At 49.9% G+C, this 14321-nt stretch overlaps 1 protein-coding gene across 14 annotated transcripts in view; it reads left to right on the top strand.

Annotated features, from left to right (window-relative positions):
* TENM4 (teneurin transmembrane protein 4) overlaps positions 1–14321 on the top strand; it is a 1513397-nt gene that overhangs the window by 1367912 nt on the left and 131164 nt on the right. For all 14 annotated transcript variants that reach the window (XM_077341303.1, XM_077341304.1, XM_077341305.1 and 11 more), the window contains one exon: positions 2939–3133. In XM_077341303.1, the coding sequence (XP_077197418.1) occupies positions 2939–3133 (195 nt within the window). The remainder of the gene's footprint in view (positions 1–2938; positions 3134–14321) is intronic.

The raw sequence follows: 14321 nt of genomic DNA, 5'->3' as shown, positions 1-14321 counted from the left end.
TTGCAAATTGCGGAAATAGCCTGAAAAGGCGCAAACATCAGAGTTGGGTCTTAGCATGAAGATAAAGGAATAAATTTGCTCAGTTCTGGAACCCTCCTTCCTGGTACGTCGGGTTGGATCTAGACTAAATTTTCTGGCAGCAGAAGGAGTGGGGCGATTTCTGGCCGTTCCTTTCCCCATAGGTCCTGATTTGCCTCTCGTGCTTGTCCTTAGGGTCGCCTGTCTTCCACAAGAATCATTTAGGGGAGATCAGAGGGCTGTAAGGGGGAGCCAGGAACAGTCTGTTCTGCTAGCTGAGGTGCCTTGTTTAAAACGAAAATTGAGCCTGGATCTAACCCTGTATATCTGTGCCTCAGAGCCATGGAGAGATAGGACCAGCATCAATCCTTGGGTTAAAACAAATCTGTCATGGTCCTGCAGCTGTACGCATCTCGGTCCCAATCCTGTGTGCTTCTCTTGTAAACGAGGGTTCCCCCATTCCATTGTGTTCCACTCATGAAGCTCCACATGTGCTAACTGGTGTGGATGCAGGGCTTAAGAACTGGCTAAAATCACCTTCCGTGAATACAATTCAAGTCGGGTCGCCGTGCTGGTCTGAAGCAGCAGACGAAATCTGGAGTCCAGCGGCACCTTTAAGGCCAACAAAGTTATATTCAAGGCACGAGCTTTTGTGTGCACCCGCACATCGTAGCTGGGGAAGTGTTCATGCACGGGAAAGCTTATACCTTGCATGAAACTTGCTTGGTCTTGAAGGGGCTGCCGGACTCCAAATTTTGTTCTCCCCTGGATGTGAGAAGTCCAGAGCTTGCCCATGCATCTGACTGGGCACAATAAGTCAAGCCTAGTTCTGGACTTCAAGAGGGGGCAAACGGATAACCCCCCCTGCCCCTACCCCTACTCCCGCCTGCTCGGCTGCTTGCTTGATGTGACTTTACTGACCTAGACCTCCACCCAGCACACAGACCAGTGGGCCTCCTTCCACTTTTTCTCCTCCCTTCCTTTCGGTTGCTGCCTGTGAACAAACAATGAGAATAATGACCCCTCCAGAGCACTGCCTTTGGGCAGGGGGGAGCATTAAGCAAAAGGAGGGCTTAGAGATGGCCGGACCTTTATTGTCTAGCCAGTGGCTGCTCTGTCAATAGCGTCAATAGCTCCGGGGAGCTTACGGGTGACCTTTCTGCTCAGCCATCCAGAAAGCAGTGGCTAAGCCACTGCTTTTCCTTGCTTGAACCCAAGAGGTTATCCTCCCTTTGTGAGAAGTCTACCAGGGTGCAGTGTCAAAGGGAGGGCAAGCAGGATTAATTTGGGCAAGCCCTGACCCTGTGACATGGCCTCACCTGAGGTCCCCCCTGCAACCATACCCTGAAAAGGACGTCGGTGAAAGAAGCCGGAATGGAGTTCTTTATTTCACTATATTTATTTGTTTGGCTTGGAGCTCATGCAAATGAGACCTTGGAGGGAGGAATCATACTGTCTTAAAACCCCAAATTTATTTAGTTTTGGACGGTAACCCTGTTGGTCTGAAAAACGGGAGTTCCGTAGCACCTTAGAGACCAACATGGTTTCTGGGTATGAAGTTTTGAGAGGCAAAAAATCCTTTTTCAGCTACAAGTAGAAATTGGATTTCCTTAAAGGTAAAGGTATCCCCTGTGCAAGCACCAGGTCATGTCTGACCCTTGGGGTGATGCTCTCTAGCGTTTTCATGGCAGACTCAATACGGGGTGGTTTGCCAGTGCCTTCCCCAGTCATTACCGTTTACCCCCCAGCAAGCTGGGTACTCATTTGACCGACCTCGGAAGGATGGAAGGCTGAGTCAACCTTGAGCCAGCTGCTGGGATCGAACTCCCAGCCTCATGGGCAGAGCTTCAGACTTCATATCTGCTGCCTTACCACTCTGCACCACAAGAGGCTCTTGGATTTCCTTACCTGACAAAGAAAACTGACTCTCAGAAGCCTGTAAGGCTCGATTGGACTCTGCTAGGTTAATTTATTTCAATAAAATCAGAGTCCCATAGCATCTTTAAGACCAACAAAGATTTAATCAAGGCGTGAGCTTTCGAGTGCAAGCATTCTTCTTCAGAGGAAGAGTTAATAATATTCTTCTGGTGGTTTTTTGTTGACCATCGTGTTAAGTTTCGCCAGACTCAGTAGCTCAGCCAGTTTATCCATTGACAATGGGATAGTTGGTATTTCCATAGATTTCCACATCTTAGCCAGTATTAATGAGCCTCTTGTGGCGCAGAGTAGTAAGGCAGCCGTCTGAAAGCTCTGCCCATGAGGCTGGGAGTTCGATCTCAGCAGCCGGCTCAAGGTTGACTCAGCCTTCCATCCTTCCGAGGTCGGTAAAATGAGTACCCAGCTTGCTTGCTGGGGGGTAAACGGTAATGACTGGGGAAGGCACTGGCAAACCACCCCGTATTGAGTCTGCCATGAAAACGCTGGAGGGCGTCACCCCAAGGGTCAGACATGACTCGGTGCTTGCACAGGGGATACCTTTACCTTTAGCCAGTATTAACCTCGCTGCAGCAGTGGCATAAAAGAAGAACGTTTTGCCTTGAGGCCATAAAACTTCAGGACGTTTACTCGACAACATAGATTCTGGTCTCAATGAAAACTTATTTTAAACATCTCTTCTAATACACTATGTGCTTTTATGCCGAATTTAGCCACTTTTTCACATCTGCACCACAGATGGAAGAAGGATCCGAGTTTTAATTTACATTTCCAACAGACATCATTATAACCCTTTGACACTTTGGATTTATATCCCACTGTGATCCCTTAGGAGTTATATGCCACCTGTAAAACATCTTGTACCAGTTTTCTCTCAGAGTTTGCCTCTTAGTTAACTTTGGTATCTTCGCCCATATGCGTTCCCTCTCTTCCAAAGTGATGTCGGTTCCTAGATTCTGCATCCCTGATTTTATGCTCTTCTTAGCCTCCTGCCCAGTGTTATGCAGCGGAAACGGACAGTACATGAAAGGCCGGTGCTTGTGCCACAGCGGGTGGAAGGGAGCCGAGTGCGACGTCCCGACCAACCAGTGTATCGACGTCTCGTGCAACAACCACGGCACGTGCATCATGGGGACCTGCATCTGCAATCCGGGCTACAAGGGAGAGAGCTGCGAAGAAGGTATGTTCGTCATCGTTCCATTGGCCCGTACTCTACCTGTTGTTTTTCTTCACTGTCTCAGAGAAACAGGATGCGTGAACATGTGAAGCTCCCTTACATTCACGGTACATCACGGTCCATTATTACCTACTCTGATGGGAAGGAGCTTTCCAGGATCTCAGGCAGAAGTATTTATCATCCCCTCCTGCCTGGCCCTTTTAACCAGAGATGTCAGGGACTGAACGTGGGACCACCTGCCTGCCAAGCAGAGGCTCTGTCACTGAGCTACAGCCCCACTTCAAGGCTCTCCAGGGTCTCTGGCTGAGTTCTCTCCCATCTCCTCCTGTCTGGCCCTTTTAACCACAGATGACGGGGATTGAATGTGGGACCACCTGCCTGCCATGCCCTCTCCCCCTCGCTCTCTTTCTCCCCCCCTCACTCTCTGAACCCCTGGACATGGACTTCGTGGTCCAATTGTTCTGAAATTCAGAGGGGGATCAGGGATGAACCTCCCAGAGCTACCCTGAAAGCTTGGAGGCTGTAACTGGAACCCCCCCCCCAGGCACTGGGAAAGGAGGGAACACCAGACTTCCCATTAAACTCAATGGCGCCATTGACTTTAATGGGAGCCAAAGCCGAATCGGTCCAGATTGGGCTCCTAGTGCACAAACCTACTAGGGATGTGGGCTGGGAGCCAAGGGAGCAGCAGCCAGAAAAGGTTTGGGAACCCCTGGGCAGAGTCTGCACTTACATTGTTTATTCTATTGTCAATCCTGTTTAATTCAGATTGAGTTGAACTCGGGTCTTCCTCTCCCCCCCTCCCCATTGAAACAGAAAACAGGGGGGGGGAGCCAAGCCTCTTTCTTTTCTTGAGGGGGGAAGAGGAGCCAAGCAGGGAGCCTCTTTCTTTTCTTGGAGGGGGGGGGGAGGAGAGGATCAAAGAAGGCAGAGGAGGGAGAAAAAAACCAAGAGCGACAGAAGTTGAGAGAAATTAGGGGCTTCTCCTTTAAGGCAAGCTTGTCACATGAGCAGTTTTGGCCAATCAGAGGTTCTCTACCACGGAGGAGAGCCCAGGTTCAAAACAGCCTGCTTTCTCAATCCGAATCTTGAAATATTGACCATTAAAAGCACTCTAAGATATCGCACAATAAAGGTAGGGTCACTCCGGATCAATCCTTCTTGCTGCGGAAGGAAAATTTAAATCGCCCAAAATCAAAACAGAAATGGCATTTTGTGTAGACAGCAGGGACCGAATCGACCTGGGATCGGAATAAAAGCTCCGTGCAGTTTACACCCTGGTCTAAAACGAAACAAACAGACTTCTATTTCCTCCGAGCAACTGGTTGTTTTTTACATCCGTTGATGTAAAAAAACGGTTGTTTTTTACATCTGCTACCTTCCTCTGCGAAATCTTCTTAGTGGACTCTCATCCATGCACTGACTCTGCTCAGCATCCAAGATCCGACGCGGTTGGCCTGCGCCGTCCCATTCCCATTCCCCCCTCCCCGTCTTTTATCCAAGCCCAGTATTTAAGTGAAAAGCTTTCAGGTGTCGCAGTAGACTCAAGAATCTGGAGCATAGATAATCACCTCCTCGACATGTTCTTTTTCGAGTGTATCCTCGATTCGCAGAGCGGTTCGGCGAAACGTGTAATTTCCCCCTCCCCTCCGCAGCCGCGTGAATTGCAGACGCCAACTTTTGTAAAGCGGCAGAAAAGGGAATGCTGCCTCCCCCTTTGGTGCCTGTGACTTCTTAGTACCCGGGGCCACCGTGTTTGACGGCGCTTCAAAATCGAGTATCTTTTCAAGAGCCCCCGCGGAGATCACTTTCAGACTGCACCAAGCCTGTAATGGAAACATCTCTGCCTTACCCTTCGATTTGCTCTCATTTGTAAGCCTTTTCAGAACTCTGCTTGATTGTCCCTTTATGTGCCCGTAAGACGGAACCCACGTGATCGTTAGGGGTTTTAAATGTATACTTTTCTGTGTTGAGATGCAATGTGAGAGATGCATCTCACTGGGACGGCAGCAGATGCGTAGGCCTCTATTAAAGACTGACACATGAATTAGCTTATTGGGAAGCTGTGGTGAGGGAAGAGCACAGAGCTACGGCTGAAATTGGTAGTCCTGTGTCGTCGTGGTTCCCCCCCCCCAATTTATTTATTTGTTTACTAGCTAATTTATTTGTTTACTAGCAAGAAAGCCCACTGCAACCAGGAATGAAATGGGCGCTAGGACCCAGGGGACTCACTTTCTCTCTCTCTTTCTCTCTCTCTCTTCCCCCCCCCCCCCCGGGCACAGCAGGAGCCATAGCAGGTAATCAGGGCTCGTTTGTAGCAGGAAGCAGGGCTCATTGGCGGGATTTTCACACACACGCGGCGCTGGCTCCTGATGGAGGGAGGGCAGGAACTGTAGGGACAGGGATAATCAGGGTTCAGGCAGCTTTGCTCGCTGTACCCTGATTGGACCTATTCCAACTCGGTCACCCCAGACATGTTCCACCCCCAGGCTGTTTCACAAATATTAAGAGGAACAATAGATAAGGATTAGAGAACTCCATTCGAGACAGGAAAGATAAGAAGAGAGCCCCTAATTTAATCCAGCTAGTTGGATGGAGAGGGATCCAGGAGATGCCTCTATACCCACCAGTCAAGATGGAAGTCAAGATGGAAGAAGAAGCAGGAAACAGCAAGTTGTCCCTAAGAGGCTAGCCTTAAAGGGACAGCGTCAGAGTTCAGAAAGGTGAGTGGTTGGGATTCCTGTCTTTCTCACGGACTCTATGGTAAGGAATCTTCCCGTGCTGCAGGCTGAGGCAAGAGATATCGCTCAGGGCAGGCCGTCTAACACCAACCATGCTCCCTGCCCAATCACATCCGGTGTGGCATGCTCTAAGAAATTAAGAGGGTCAGACCAGAACCAATGGGATGAAATTAGTTCAAAAGAATTTTCGGCTAAACCTCCGGAAGAAGTTCCTGGCAGTTGGAGCGGTTCCTCAGTGGAACAGGCTTCCTCAGGAGGAGGTGGGTTCTCCTTCTTTTGAAGTTTATAAGCAGAGGCTAGATAGCCTGATAGAAATGCTGATTCTGTGAACTGAGGCAGATGGTGAGTGGGTGGGCAGAAGGGATTGTATCAGTGCTTGCCTTTTATGGCCCTTTCTTGCACGCCCAGGGAAATTCCAATCTTCACTTTCGGGTGCGGAGGTGAATTTCTTCCAGGCCTGACTGGCCAGGAATTCTGGGGGTTTACTGGGGGGGAGGATCATCTGGCCATGACATTGGGGTCACTGTGGGTGGGCAGGTAATTGTGAGCTCCTGCACTGTGCAGGGGGTTGGACTAGATGACCCTGAAGGTCCTTTCCAACTCTATGATTCTAAAACGTGGGTTTTCCCCTGCTTCTACCTAGTGATAATGGAGCTGAGGTGGCGAAATGCTGCAATGATATCAAGACATAGATTAAGTTGATCTTAGGGAGAGCAACTTGGCACTGGGATGCTCTTTTCAGCATCAGCCTGGTGTTCCTCGAAGTCTCTCTCTCTTTCTCTCTCTGTGTGTGTCTCTCTCTCTGTGTCTCTCTCTCTGTGTCTCTCTTTGTCTCTGTCTGTCTGTCTGTCTGTCTGTCTCTCTCTCTCTCTCTCTGTGTCTCTCTTTCTTTCTCTCTGTCTCTGTCTCTCTCTGTCTGTCTGTCTGTCTGTCTGTGTCTCTCTTTGTCTCTGTCTGTCTCTCTGTCTGTCTGTCTGTCTGTCTGTCTCTGTCTCTCTTTCTCTCTCTGTCTCTCTGTGTCTCTCTCTTTGTCTCTGTCTGTCTCTCTTTCTTTCTCTCTGTCTCTCTCTGTCTCTGTCTCTCTGCCTCTGTCTTTCTCTGTCTCTGTCTGTCTGTGTCTCTCTTTGTCTCTGTCTGTCTGTCTCTGTCTCTCTTTCTTTCTCTCTCTCTCTGTCTGTCTCTGTCTCTCTCTCTCTGTCTCTCTCTCTCTCAATAACATCGCACCATCCAGAATGTAAATTTGCACTGATGAAAACCGATATGAGCCTGAACCTCCAAGGAATCAAAACAAAACCAGGTGCAAATAATCGATCCGTTCCACGTTCTCCATCCCTTCTCCTGGACGCTCCAGAAACTTAATTGCAGTATGCAGGCTCTTAATATTGGATAATGGGTTCAATAAGGCACGGAGTCACTCTTGTGCCAAAACATCAGCTCTTTATTAGATGGCACACAACTGAACTGAACTCAACGGCCTACCACCCTAACTTATAAACCAGCCTTTCTCACCTTCTTAACCATTGAAAAACCCGTGAACAAGGGTGGGCCCCTGTGTGCCCGCGAGCACCACGTGGGAGACCCTTGCTCTGCGTTCCTCCACATGCAGCCAGCTGGGTGACCTTGGGGTACTCACAGCCCTGATAGTGCTGTTCTCTCAGAGCAAGTCATATCAGGGCTCTCTCAGCCTACCCCCACCCCACAGGGTGTCTGTTGTGGGGAGAGGAAAGGGAAGGTGAATGTAAACCGCTTTGAGCCTCCATCGGGTAGAGAAAAGCAGCATATAAGAACCAACTCTTCTTCTTCTTCTTCAGTAAACTCAGGGCTCTCTCAGCCTCCCCTCCCTCACAGGGTGTCTGTTGTAGGGAGAGGAAAGGGAAGGAGATTGTAAGCCGCTTTGAGACTCCTTCGGGTAGAGAAAAGCAGCATATAAGAACCAACTCTTCTTCTTCTTCTTCTCCAGCAATATCAGGGCTCTCTCAGCCTCCCCTCCCTCACAGGGTGTCTGTTGTGGGGAGAGGAAGGGGAAGGCGAATGTAAGCCGCTTTGAGCCTCCATCGGGTAGAGAAAAGCAGCATATAAGAACCAACTCTGCTTCTTTAGTAATCTCAGGGCTCTCTCAGCCTCCCCTCCTTCACAGGGTGTCTGTTGTGGGGAGAGGAAGGGGAAGGCGAATGTAAGCCGCTTTGAGACTCCTTCGGGTAGAGAAAAGCGGCATATAAGAACCAACTCTTCTTCTTCTTCTTCTCCAGCAATATCAGGGCTCTCTCAGCCTCCCCTCCCTCACAGGGTGTCTGTTGTGGGGAGAGGAAGGGGAAGGCGAATGTAAGCCGCTTTGAGCCTCCATCGGGTAGAGAAAAGCAGCATATAAGAACCAACTCTGCTTCTTTAGTAATCTCAGGGCTCTCTCAGCCTCCCCTCCTTCACAGGGTGTCTGTTGTGGGGAGAGGAAAGGGAAGGCGATTGTCAGCCGCTTTGAGACTCCTTCGGGAAGAGAAAAACGGCATCTAAGAACCAACTCTTCTTGTCCTTCTTCCCCTTCTTTATGCTGATGTTAAAAAGAATATATATTTTTAGAATGGTGGTGGTCCTGAAGGATCTCTTTTGTCATTTCCACCGTAAACACACACACACTTGCAGGAAGCTTGGATTGCCATTGTACGTATAAACACACACACATATCTTTCTTCCCACCCGATGTGTTTCCCTGTCTATGGGGGAAGAAATCCGAGAGCTTGGAAGGGTCAGGACAAAAGGGTAACCCAAGTGATTAAGGTCTTTGAGTTCTATAGGTACCCTAGGAGAGAAAGTGAAAAAGCTTGGAGCTTTCTGCTTAGAAAAATATAATTTGAGTGTGTGTGTGCGGGGGGGGGGGGGTATTTGAGTTTCCTCTTAAGGATCTGGCCTTCTAAGGAGCAGTCAGGGCTGATCTCCTCTAGGACTGCTTCAGTGACTCCATCCAGCCACCTCATTCTCTGTCGTCCCCTTCTTCTTTTGCCCTCAATCGCTCCCAGCATTAGGCTCTTCTCCAGGGAGTCCTTCCTTCTCATGAGGTGGCCAAAGTATCTGAGTTTCATCTTCAGGATCTGGCCTTCTAAAGAGCAGTCAGGGCTGATCTCCTCTAGGACTGACCGGTTTGTTCGCCTTGCAGTCCAAGGGACTCGCAAGAGTCTTCTCCAGCACCAGAGTTCAAAAGCCTCAATTCTTTGACGCTCGGCCTTCCTTATGGTCATATCACCTCACAAACATTTGACTCATTTGAAAACTGTATAAAATTATCCCCCACCCTTTCAGGAAGCCCTCTCAAGATATCCCAGGGTTTCACGAAACCTTGATTGAGAAATCCTGATTTATGTTTAAACCAATTATTTTTAAAACTCGGCCACTGTCACCCTTTTCCCAGTGTGTAGAAGACAAAAAAGTCCTGTGCCGACCTAACTATACGGCATCCAGATGTTGTTTCTGTTTGTGTGTGAAGCGGATTTTCTGTAGGCCTCAACCATAAACCTGTCTTGCAGGCCTTGTGGAAGTGTTTTAATTCCCGCAGGACCCCCATCCTGCAGGACCCCAGTTTGGTGTCGTGGTTAGGAGTGCGGACTTCTAATCTGGCATGCCAGGTTCGATTCTGCACTCCCCCACATGCAGCCAGCTGGGTGACCTTGGGCTCACCACAGCACTGATAAAGCTGTTCTGACCGGGCAGTGATATCAGGGCTCTCTCAGCCTCACCCACCCCATAGGGTGTCTGTTGTGGGGAGAGGAAAGGGAAGGCCAATGTAAGCCGCTTGGAGATTCCTTCAAGTAGAGAAAAGTGGCATATAAGAACCAACTCTTCTTCTTCTTCTTCAGTTATATCAGGGCTCTCTCAGCCTCACCCACCCCACAGGGTGTCTGTTGTGGGGAGAGGAAAGGGAAGGCCAATGTAAGCCGCTTGGAGATTCCTTCAAGTAGAGAAAAGTGGCATATAAGAACCAACTCTTCTTCTTCTTCTTCAGTAATCTCAGGGCTCTCTCAGCCTCCCCTCCCTCACAGGGTGTCTGTTGTGGGGAGAGGAAAGGGAAGGCCAATGTAAGCCGCTTGGAGATTCCTTCAAGTAGAGAAAAGTGGCATATAAGAACCAACTCTTCTTCTTCTTCTTCAGTAATCTCAGGGCTCTCTCAGCCTTCCCTCCCTCACAGGGTGTCTGTTGTGGGGAGAGGAAAGGGAAGGCGACTGTAAGCCGCTTTGAGCCTCCTTCGGGTAGAGAAAAGCAGCATATAAGAACCAACTCTTCTTCTTCTTCTTCTTCTTCTTCTTCTTCTTCTTCTTCTTCTTCTTCTTCTTCTTCTTCTTCTTCTTCTTCTTCTTCTTTTAATTCCTGCAGGACCCCCATCTCACTCGAAAGAGTGTTCTACCAGGCTGGTGCCAGGGCAGGGGCAGCCCTGGCTCCGGCTGAGGCCAGGCACTTCTCTTAACTTTTCTGCCATGCCATTTCCAGATGCCCCTGACGTGGCTTCTTCCGACCGGCTTTTCCCACTGAGTACATTATTTGCTATTTTTAGATGGTCTCTGCGTTGCATTTATTGATTTTTGCTGTGGTTCTGCAGCGGTTTTACTGTAATTCTATGGCCGTGCCCTTTTTTATTTTGGCACGCTGCTTTCGGATCATTCTTGGGGCTGTAAAGTGAGACCGGAGTTTTGAAATGGCGCACCCACGGCCACACATACATACATGCATACATACCCCGCAGTATTCTTCAGCTGACAGCTCCAATGAAAAGCTCCAGCGCGAAGGGAAACAGGCTTTCTCCCTAGCAGCGCTTTGGCACGGTTCCGCCTTTCTTACAGATTTGTTTCTTATGTGCAACACAATAATTTGCAACGCGCCAAGAGGAACGAGGAGGGAAGGAAAATTGGAAATATGTTATATAGGAAATGTGCGGGATTCTTTTCTCTCCCTCCCCCCTCCCAAGTTTGGTTTAATGTAAAGTTGAATTTAACTACCAATATATATATTTTTTAATTTTTCTTCTGAAAGAGAGGCCATCTGGAATTGTGTCCTTTGGCCGGCAACCTCATACCGTTCTCCGCCATGTTTATACCAGGCCTTTCCGTTTCCCCTTCTTGTTTTTTTCCATTGAGCGTTGTGCATAAATTGTCAGGGAACAAACTTCCAAGACCTGGTGCGTTCCTCGGCAGGGTGACCTCCCAGCCTGAAGCTTCCTTGCACAAACAAGGTTGCAGTGGCTGGAAGTTTCCCCAGGGCAGGGGTCTCCAACGTGGTGCTCACGGGCACCCAGGGGCCCACACTTCTCCTGGCGTCCGTCAAGTGTTTGGAGAAAGTGAGGGAGGCAGCTGGGTGACCATGGGCTAGTCACAGTCCTGTTAGTGCTGTTCTCCCAGGGCAGGCCTGTCAGAGCTCTCTCAGCCCCGCCTACCTCACAGGGTGTCTGTTGTGGGACGAGGAAGGGAAGGCGATTGTAAACTGCTTTGAGACTCCTTCAGGCGGTGAAAAGCAGGGTATAAAAGCCCCTTTCCAGAGAAGGATGGCCTAGAAATCTAAATTAAAAAATAAACTCTTCTTCCTAAATTTTTAAAAAAATGTTTCCACTGAATGTATTAAACCGCCTCCCACATTAAACTACCTCCTGCCTCTTCCCCTCATCAGTCCTCCTTGAGCCCGCCTGTTAACACAGGGGGAGATGTCGTCACTTCCGGGGTGTATGATGGGGAGGTGTGGCCCGCTGACATCACTTCCGGGAGCCCTCAAAGCTTGAAAAATTATTTCAAGGACTTCAAAAGGCTGAAAAAGGCTGGCCTAGAGCAGGGGTAGTCAAACTGCGGCCCTCCAGATGTCCATGGACTACAATTCCCAGGAGCCCCTTGCCAGCGAATGCTGGCAGGGGCTCCTGGGAATTGTAGTCCATGGACATCTGGAGGGCCGCAGTTTGACTAACCCTGGCCTAGAGCCTTGGTTTGGATTTCTTTTAGGTGCTAGGTAAAGACAATTAACTTTGCCGTGGCTTTGATTTTATTCTCTGTGATCAGTACGCACAAGTCAGCAGAGAGCCGAAGTAGGGGCAGGTGTTACGTCACCTTGAGAGCTAGGGAAAACTGGAAAGGCTGTGGGGTTGCTTTACTGTAGTGGGTAAGGAAGCCAACAGCTGAAGGAGGGGCAAGCAGATATCTGTGCTCAGGCAGCAGACGGTGGTAGCTGAGCAGGCCAAAAATATGATCCACTGGGGATTTCTGCCGCCCCAACCCCAAAGAATCCTTGCGCTCTCTGAATTGGTGCCCCCCTAGAAGAAGGAAAAGGAGAAGGAGAAGAAGAAGAACTGTTTTTTTATACCGTAGATAGAAGGCAGATAGCGGGTATTGAACCTGGGACCTTCTGCTTCTAGTCTGACTCTTCTACTGCAAACCAGCATGACTCCCCACTTGAAATGATGCTCAACAGCATCTCTCCAAGGTCTCGGGGAGATCCAGCCATTCCCACCCCCCCCACCCCGTAAACTAAGATTATTTAAAGTGCTCAGCGTCGAACCTGAGACTTTCTACAGGCAAAGAGGCCTTATAAATAAAGCGCGTCTCATCACCAAACCACAGCTCCATCAGGATCGCTTCTTCTGTCGGCTGCTGGAACCAGTGGGTAGGAAGGAGCTACGCGTTAAAACAGAATTGACATTTTGTTTTCCTACAACCAAGCCACTAAATTTGCTGAGCCAGACTAGGAAGGAAGGAAGGGAGGGAGGGAGGGAGGGAGGGAGGGAGGGAGGAAGGAAGGAAGGAAGGAAGGAGGAGGGAAGGAAGGAAGGAAGGAAGGAAGGAAGGAAGGAAGGAAGGAAGGAAGGAAGGAAGGAAGGAAGGAAGGAGAAGGGAAGGAAGGAAGGAAGGAAGGAAGGAAGGAAGGAAGGAAGGAAGGAAGGAAGAGGGAGGGGGGAAGGGAGGGGAGGGAAGGGAGGGAGGGAGGGAAGGAAGGAAGGAAGAGGGAAGGAAGGAAGGAAGGAAGGAAGGAAGGAAGGGGGAGGGAGGGGAGGAAGGAAGGAAGGAAGGAAGAAAGAAAGAAAGAAAGAAAGAAAGAAAGAAAGAAAGAAAGAAAGAAAGAAAGAAAGAAAGAAAGCTGTTAAAATATTGGCAACAAAGGAGGAAACCGAAACGCTTTAATCCTGCCTCAAGACCCTGGCCACGGTGTCACATGTCTATAGTAATATGGCCAGCAAGGGCAAGATTAAAGTAGCCATTGTGCACCGTCGTCTTGTGAAAGCCCTCGTTTCAACATGAAAAATAGCCTTGGGATTATGATGAATGGGGTGTCCTGACACGCACAGGCTCCCCCCACCCCACCCCGTCCTATAATCCTGCGTTAACGCTGAGGTGGCAGAGTGAATGCTCTTGCCGACTGTGATGGAGACCCTCTTAAAGCCCCCCTCCTTCTCTCCCTTCCCCTCCCCTCCCCTCCCTCTGGGCTGGCCCTCGGAAGAGATGATTAATTGCCTGGCAGTTGCCCCTCGTCTGGGATGCTGGAAATCTTTGTTCTCCACGGTTGAACCATCTGCCAAGGATGTGCAGGGCGCTGGCAGCTTGCTCCCTTTCACAGTTGCTGCTTCTGAAGGAGAGAGAGGGTCAGGACCGCAAGGGTCGTGTTCTGAAATTGGGGGCCCGGCTCCTTACTTGGCTAATGGCGCCGGAGATTTATGAGCTTGGCCTTTGCCTACTCTCGAAGGACTGTAAGAGTGTTCCTGCTTGGAGCATTCGTGGGAGAAATGTAACCTCCTGTTCCTTTGAAGGATACCAAGTCATTTGCTCAAGAGGTCCTGAGTTCTCCTGCAAAGGGACCTTGAGCTGCTTTGGAAGTTCTACCAGAGAAACGCAGCTGACATATATCCTTGAGCGAAGAACAGTATACTTCTATCTGGGATGGCTCTCTTCTTCCACCAAGCACATAACTTCAGGAGGGACGCATGTGGAGCACTGGGGACAATGGGATATTCGGGTATGCCGCCCAGGAGTCATATTCTGAGCACCATATTTGATGGGGGAGCACTGGGCCCCATTAACTCCCATGGGTGGTGGGACCAGTGCTCCAGCCAGCCTGCGCTTAATGACACCCATCCCTGACTCTTCCCTCTAGCACAGGTGTCATGTGAGCTGGACCCCTGATGGCCCCCCCCGGCCCCATCCCAACAATGGGGATGAGCTGAAGGACTTGTGGCTCAAGGCATCCAGCCCCTCTGCCTCGGGCAACATTGGGGGGGGGGGTTCGTGGGGGGGTGTTTCACTTAGAAGTCCCCGCCTCCAATCCCCCATGACCAAGCCCTGCCCACCCACCTTCCCCGGGAGCCAAATGGGGCAGGTGCATCACAGGCTGAGGGAGGTAAGGAACCCCCGCCTAGAAGGAAAAGAGTTGGTTTTTATACCCCACTTTTCACGTCTCAAAGGAGACTCAAAGTGGCTTACGATCGCCTTCCCTCTCCC

This window comes from Paroedura picta, chromosome 6 (genome assembly GCF_049243985.1).
Source record: "Paroedura picta isolate Pp20150507F chromosome 6, Ppicta_v3.0, whole genome shotgun sequence".
NCBI classification, from domain to species: Eukaryota; Metazoa; Chordata; class Lepidosauria; order Squamata; family Gekkonidae; genus Paroedura; species Paroedura picta.
This window is presented reverse-complemented; position numbering and strand designations above follow the sequence as displayed.